The sequence below is a fragment of the Diceros bicornis genome, chromosome 7 (genome assembly GCF_020826845.1).
Source record: "Diceros bicornis minor isolate mBicDic1 chromosome 7, mDicBic1.mat.cur, whole genome shotgun sequence".
NCBI classification, from domain to species: domain Eukaryota; kingdom Metazoa; phylum Chordata; class Mammalia; order Perissodactyla; family Rhinocerotidae; genus Diceros; species Diceros bicornis.
Genome location: NC_080746.1, coordinates 64,225,427 through 64,233,545, shown reverse-complemented (window position 1 = coordinate 64,233,545; position 8,119 = coordinate 64,225,427). Strand labels below are relative to the sequence as shown.

Here is an 8,119-nt window from a genome sequence, read left to right as displayed (position 1 = left end):
AAATCTGGTTATGTGAATTGCTCCAGGTCACAGATATAGTAGGATATCTAATTCTGGGACCTGGTTTTTGATCTTCTTTTCCAGTGCATTTCCCATTGGACCAAGCTGACTGGCATCTTCTGTGTTTGAAGATCTTGCAGAAATGTTGACTAAACTGAAAATCTTTTTTGACTGTTTTCTGAGAGTTCTGGGGGAAATGCAATGGAGATAGTGGTCGTAGTGAGATCATATATCTTGAGCTCCCAACCCCCACATCATTGATTGTAACTTGCCTGCCTTTCTTTGCATTGGCCCTTTGCTCTTCTAAATGAGATGATCACCACGATTCTTTCCAATAATTCTCAACTCTTCCCACATACTCTCTTCTTGGCTGGTATCCCAGGACTGCACGCTGCCCACATTCGGATTTCACTTCCTTTTTGCTTCATATTCTTTGTGGTAGTGACTGGGAATGGTGTCCTGCTTTTCCTCATCCTGACAGAATGCAGCCTTCACCAGCCTATGTTTTTCTTTCTTGCCATGCTCTCCTTTGTTGACCTGGTTCTTTCCCTCTCCACTCTGCCCAAGATGCTGGCCATTTTCTGGTTTGGTGCTACAGCCATCAGCTCCCACTTCTGTCTTTCCCAGATATTCTTCATTCATGCATTCTCTGCCATGGAGTCAGGAGTGCTGGTGGCCATGGCCTTGGACCGCTTTGTGACCATCTGTAACCCATTGCATTATGGAATCATTCTTACTCCGATTGTTGTTGCCAAGAATTGGAGGCCTGGTGGTGCTGCGAGGTGTGGGATTGACCATCTCCTTTCCAAGCCTGGCTCATCGGCTGCCCTACTGTGGCTCCCACACGATTGCCTATACCTACTGTGAGCATATGGCAGTTGTGAAGCTGGCCTGTGGGGCCACCACCGTGGATAACCTCTATGCCTTTGTTGTGGCAATCTTTCTTGGTGTGGGGGATGTGACCTTTATTGCTTACTCCTATGGGCAGATTGTGAGGACTGTGATTCATTTTCCTTCACCCGAGGCACATGCTACAGCAGGCAGCACATGCACAGCTCATGTCTGTGTAATCCTCTTCTTCTATGGACCAGGCTTTCTTTTTGTGGTCATGCAGCGCTTTGGCCCACACACAGTCTCTGCTGCCAAAGTCATTCTTGCCAATCTCTATTTGCTCTTTCCCCCTGCATTGGACCCCATTGTCTATGGGGTCAAGACCAAGCAGATCCGGGACCGGCTGTTTAAAATTCTAAGCCCCAAACAGATTGATCCCACCTGAGTGTAGTTCCCATCAGCTGGACCTCAGGGGCCAGGGTGACCCTCCCCTGTGGGGTGGGAGCCCCACATCCCTGGTTGTTTACCTAGTGAGGATAGTGAAGAGAAAGCAAGTGAAGTTATCCTGAGCATTTGGAAATTGGGAAATATCTTCTGAGGCATATGGTGCTTAGATATCATGATGTAAAACTGAGAAGTGCTGGGGTATCTCACTTGATCAATCAGAAAGTAATTTTTTTGAAATCTTTTTATTCTAAAAATTTATGATTTACTTACATTGACAAGATAAATGCATTAGGTAATTAAGAAACAATTAAGACTTTGATGGACCTGGATCAAGTGACTGAGGAGTTCAGGGAGAAATGAGCGGGGTGCCTATTTTAAACACATGAAAACATAGGCCACTTCCCACCACCACAACACTGACACATAGACAGCCTGTGGGAGCAGATAATTCCTCTCTAGCAGAAAAACTGTCATCACAGAAACAGGGATCACAAAGTATGGATACTTTAGAATTTCAAATTTATGAGAGAAACTCTAAAATGTTCATGTTCCATCTGACTCCAGAATTGCAGATAAAGATTGATTTCAGTATTCCATGTATTTTTTAGCCTGTTTTTGAGAGGGACTACTCTCTGTGACTCCCACAGTATTATGTATTTTTGACCTCTGAGAGTAACGATAATTCTTCTTTTATTTCTTCACTTTTAGTCTCGGGTACAGAGACTTGAGTTAAAGTTTATTGAACGTAATAATTATTGTTCTAATTCTCGCTTTGTTTGCAAGTTTCTACCATTGGCACTTACTTTACTGTATTTGTTGTATGTTCTTATGTATTTACGTATTTTTATATATGTAGTGAAGCAATATATGTGTTTCATATATGTTATATTTGCAATACATGTAGTGCTGATTGCTACATATTTCTTTTTTTTAAAAGCTTTTTTTGGGGTAAGATTGGCCCTGCGCTAACCTCTGTTGCCGATCTTCTTCTTTTTTTTCTTTTTTCTCCCCAAAGCCCCAGTACATAGCTGTGTATCGTAGTTGTGGAGTTGTAGATCTATTGTGTGGGATGCAGCCTCAGCATGGCTTGATGAACGGTAAGTAGGTCTGCCCCAGGATCTGAACCGGCAAACCTTGGGCCGCTGAAGCGGAATATGCGAACATAACCTCTATGCCACTGGGCTGACCCCAATAGTTATATATTTCTAATATACACAAATACCCTTCTTTAGTTCCTCAAGTGTCCACGCTTCCTCCAGCCTTGGGTAGTCTAGGCTCTTCCTAATGGGAATGCATCTCCTTATCCTTATCCTCAACATTCCTACTCATCTTGAACTTCAGTTCAACCCTCACCTCCTTGAACACTTTTTTTGTTTTGTTTTCTTTTTTTTTGGTGAGGAAGGTTAGCCCTGAGATAACATCTGTTGCCAATCCTCCTCTTTTTGCTGAGGAAGATTGGCCCTGGGCTAACATCCATGCCTATCTTTCTCCACTTTATATGTGGGATGTCTGCCACAGCATGGCTTGATAAGCAGTGCATAGGTCTGGGCCTGGGATCCAAACCCGCGAACCCAGGGCCACTCAAGTGGAGAGCATGAACTTAATCACTGTGCCAGCAGGCTGGCCCTTGAAGAAGATTTTTATAACTAGATCAGGTCACTTGTTTTATGAACTCAGATCTCTGTGTATATTTATTTCATTATCCATCATAATTTATAACTAAATATATAATGATTGGTTGAATAATCTCTGTTCCCATCCCTACTAAATGGTGAGCTGTATTGTATTCTTAGCATAGTGCGTGGCATGTGACAGGCTCTCAATAAATGTTTTCTCAATAAATAAACCATTATTTTAATGGACTTTGTCATTACTAGCATATTTCCTCATTGGTCACATTGACATATGTGTGTTTTTGAATAAATGAATACATAAATCTCCAAAGTGTAGCACAGTTAGCACTCAATAAATTTTTATTGTAGAAATGAAATAAATTGTCACAAAATTATCATTTCAATCACAATTACTATTAGCACTATTGTCTTTGTTGTCATCATCATGATTAACACCAACTTGACATTGTCTTTTCAAATGTAATTTCAACTGGTGGTATTTTGTATACTGTGCAGACACACTACAAGACATGATTGCTCTTATGAGTCAGGCTTAGTGCTGTGTATAAGCATAGAACAAACACAAAACCAGCATTTGTCATCCTTCTTTTCTTCATTTTCTTCCTTTTCCTGAGTATATACCAGGTTCTCAGTGTGATGATGAAATGAGCTTGAAAAATAGAAATTATGATGACATGTGACAGTGCTGTGGTAGAGATTGGTTCCAAGTCACAGAGGAATAATTCTTAATGGGAGGTGATGGGCAGGAATGGAACATGGGTTGGGTCAAGTTAAAGAGATAACGTGAATGACCAGGGTTTAGAAGACTGGGCCTGGGTTGTTGGGTGGGTAGGTGGAGGGTCAGGGCTAAACTTATGGTTGCTAAGGGGAGTCTGCCTCAGTCTTTCTCCTAAGTAGCTTCTGCTCTATGCTGTACTCTATGATCTCATTTTCCTCTGTTAAATATTAATCTTCAATATTATTAGTAAGAAGATAGCTCTTCAAGGAAAGGGCAAAAAGTGGAGACCCTTCCCCCCTACTTTTGTCCTTGCTCCGTGGGTGAGAGTAGAAGAAAGGTCTGCAAGAGAGGCAGAGCCGCCATAGGATTGGAGAGGAAGATTGCTTAGGTCGGTGGAGGATTGAGTAATGATTATCACCATTAAACTTAGAGGTCTCTAAGTGCTCTGGCTAAACTTTGAACAATCTTAATCTGAATATGCTGTATTAGTGTAAAATCTTGATAATATGAGCAGCTCCCGGTGTTCAGCTCTTACTCCATGGCAACTTGAGCCCTTGATAATAAAACTTTGCACATAAATTCAGCTCATTTAATGTCTACAAAATTGTATGAAGCTGGTGCTCTCATTACTCTCAACTTTTTATGATGAAAATATTATACTTTCTACTAAGTGAGGACCATTCATTTTCTCACACCTCTTCTACATCTGTTTTGGTAGTGAGTTCACTGTTCTTGTTCCCAAATGCAATTTTCAGTTCTTTCCTGTAAAAATAGACTAGCAAAAAAATAAGCACAAACTGATGCCTTTGAGGTTCATGTCATTCATGCATATCATCCTCTACCACTCCCAGTTAGTGGTATCACTCCTGGTTGCATTCCTTCGTTAAATGATGACTTGGTCAATATCTTCTTCTCTGTTTTTTTGGGCACCCATAATCATGATGGGGGACTTCAGTATTCATGTGAACATTTTGGATTTTCATGTTCTTGATTTCTTTTCCCCCAAAGATCTCTATCTCATTTACCCATTCTCGTGGCATATCCTTGAACTTCTCTAGAGATCACTGCATTTGTTTCCATCAGGTTTCCCAGTATCTGTGCTTCATTCCTTTCTATCAATACTGCTAGCATGATATTTGACAATGAGATTCTGATTGTGTCTCAATCTTCTTAAAATCTTCATGACTTTCCACTGCCCTTCAATATGACCTGGAATGTGCACACAACAGTTTCTGCTTGCACACCAAGCTCAGTTCCCGAGTACTACATTCCCAAATTTCATGATTCTTTTAGGTCTTTGATAATACAAAGCTCCCTTCCCTCCTGCATCAGGGATTTTGTATCTTCAGCCTAACCCCACACCTTCCTTCACTTTTAACCCCTTCCTCTGGTTATCACCTTGAATTAGGGAGGGCTTTGCTGACCTCCCCAGACTAGAAAGTTTTCTTATTATATGCTTTTAAAACAGTCTAGTTTTAATTTATAATACTTATAATTGTTATTAATTATTTCTGTGAACATGTACTTAATGTATATCATACCATGACCCATGATGACAAGGGCCATTTTATTACGTTAATTTTTTGTTGTGTCCACATCTAGTAGAGCACTTGGATTAGGTAGATATTTAATCTGTTGAATGAATGAATAATTGAAGCTTCTCACCAGCTATAAATGAAATACCTGTTGACTGGATGAATGAAAAGACTGCCCTTGAAACATTATTCCAAAGAAGAATGTGGCTGCTGGGTGGAGTAGTAGCTGCTTTATCAGACATGGGACAAAGGAAAGAGTCTGTTTGGTGATGGGGAGATATGGAGGAGGTCTTGGCCCATCTCATTGGGAACTTGCTGGGATGGACTGTCTGAGAATCTATATTCATCCCATACTTGCCATGATACTGGAGCTGATGTCCGTGGACCTGTCACAATCTCCTGGAAGAGAAGCAGAGGCCTCAATTCACCTGAGACCGGTGGCATTTGTCTTAGGTTAGGTGCTCCAGAAATAGACTCTGAGGCAGAGATTTGCATTCAGGAAGCTTATTGTGAAGTACACTTGGGAATTATACCTGTCGAGGAATGAGGCAGGCAGGATGGAGTAGAGGAAGAAGTTAAACTGTGATTCAGTGGCCTCAGATGCCTGAGTTAATTCCAGGGGAGGCTCTCGAGGGGACTGACGCTTTGGTGTTGTTTCAAATTGAAGAGAGAGGGTCAGGTCTTTGTATTCTTACACATACCAGTCATTGGGTGAAAGTTGCACTCAGGGAGGAAAAGTAACCTTGGGTGAGTCAGCTCTCTTTCTCCAAAGGAAAGTGACTCAATTATGAGATTTTAGCAGCCAACACTCACAGCAGATGTAGAATAGAGCATACTGAGCCACAGAGTCCACCAAAGAATTTACTAGGGCCGAGTTTCTCATTCTGTGAGAATGGTAAGTCTGAGCTTCCAGAACAATGTGAGGTTTCCTAGTTCACTGAGCATGAGGTTTCCTAGCACAGCCATCATGAGGTACAGGCTCAGGGGTGATGACCAACAGTAGAAGACATGGGCCGCCTGGTCAGGTGCAGGTGCCACTCCCTGCTCTGCCTCTCTGCTCAACCAGCTATCCCCAGGGCAGTAGACTTAGCTCTGTGTGCCTTCAGGCAATCTAGAGACTAAATTTCACTCTGTCCAGGTTGTCTGTGTGTCCTCTGGGACCTGCCAATTGGTAATATCTCACCTGCCCAGTGCCTTGTTCACAGTCACGAGCCCTGCCTCGGGGAAGTACCAAGAATGGACTTGCCTCTCAGCATAAAATTACAGAACCAGGTACGAATTCGTGTATAATTTATAGAATACCTACATATCAAGACTTTAATTTAATTAGTATTTGTAATAAACATGTAAGATTTATATTATTTGCTCTACCATCAGGTGAGGTATCTAGACTCAGAGAGTTTAAGTATCCTGCCAAAGTCAGTTGTAGATTATGGAAGACAGAATTTAAACCCTAGTCCATCTGCATTTAAAGCATGTATTTATCCACTACACTGGGAAGCCTCTACCAGCTAGTGTGTAGTTATGGAGTATGATGAGATATGATCCTTCTCTTGAAACAAACCATTAAGACGCTGAAAGGGTTCCTATAATGTAGATAAAGCAGGAAATTGTGGATGACAAAGAAAGGTCATAAAATAAAATAGTCCTAAAACAGTCAGAATCCTTCTAATATGTAGAAGACAGTGAGTTCTGAGATTTGAAGTATGAGAAATACCAATTCAGAGAAAATAGGCAGAAGAAAGAATACACAAAAGGATATGTAAAGTAGGATGGCATACTCATATAATTCCAAGAACATTGAAATGGTTAAAGCAAAACATACACGTGGGATTATGTTAAGTATAAGTCAAAGTAATACAAAAATTTAGCCTTTGAAAACACTGTATGCTAGTCTTAAGTGTTTGATTTTATTCCATGGACTAAATGAACTAAAGGATTTTACCATAGGAGTGACATGATGACATCTGCATTTAGATGCATGTTAGAACCCTCTGACTTCAGAGTGGAGAGTGGATTGAAAAGGATTAATGACAAAGGCAGAGAGAGCTAAGGAAAGAATCAAGGTAGAGAAGTTGGGAGTGTGAACTAGGCAGTGACATTGCGGGTTGAGAAAAATGGGTGGCTATAGAAGGGGTTAAAAATACAGACAACAGGAAATGGTGAATAGGTAAAAGGGATGAGAGATAAGAATGAATAAAGATAGTTTCCAAGTTTCTACATTGGGTTGGATAGGGAGATAGTAACGTAATTCACAAAAGTATGGACAAAAAGGAGGTGCAGCAGATTTGGGAAGGATAGGTGAATTAATTCAGTTTTGAATATGCTAAGTGTATGGTATAGGTAGTTAGGAACCAAATGGAAAAATGGATTTATGTTCCAGAAAGATATTTGACTTAGAAACATGGATTTGGAAGAAGTTAAAGTATACAAATAGTTAAAACCATGCAAATGGATGAACTTAATTAGAGATAATGTACAGAATAAGGAAAAGAGGAAAGGATGGAATCCTGGAATCAACAATATTTGTTGGTAGGTAGATGAAGAAGGTGGTGGGATGGGGGACAGAAGAAGAACAACTGTAGAGTTCTGTATCCTGGAAACTGAAGGAGACTCATTTAAAAAATAACAGATTGATTTACAGTGTTCGGTAATGCCAAGAGGTAATAAAGAGGATCCTTTCAAGTTGACATTAAAAATTATAAATAACTGAATAGTAGCGTTTAAACAGCTCTCTAAAAGCATCATACGCTTACTCTTATCTCTAAATAAAAATAGACCTATTTTAATTTAGACTTGTGAATGTCTCACATTATCTCAAGAAAAGGAGATTTTCTTCTTGTATCTAACTTTATTCCCTTGTGTTGTAATTTAAACCTCTATCTTATTCTCATGAAGATGGTAGTCAGATCTGGACAATACGACAATGCATCAGGAGTGGAGAAATCGTGATA

General features: G+C 40.4%; 1 protein-coding gene across 1 annotated transcript; it reads left to right on the top strand.

Annotated features, from left to right (window-relative positions):
* The first annotated feature begins 312 nt into the window (after nt 1-312).
* On the top strand, nt 313-1,276 carry LOC131408105 (olfactory receptor 52K1-like). Its single transcript, XM_058544663.1, is given in 2 exon segments — nt 313-756; nt 758-1,276. Coding segments are annotated over 2 exon segments (963 nt in total).
* The last annotated feature ends 6,843 nt before the right edge of the window (nt 1,277-8,119 follow it).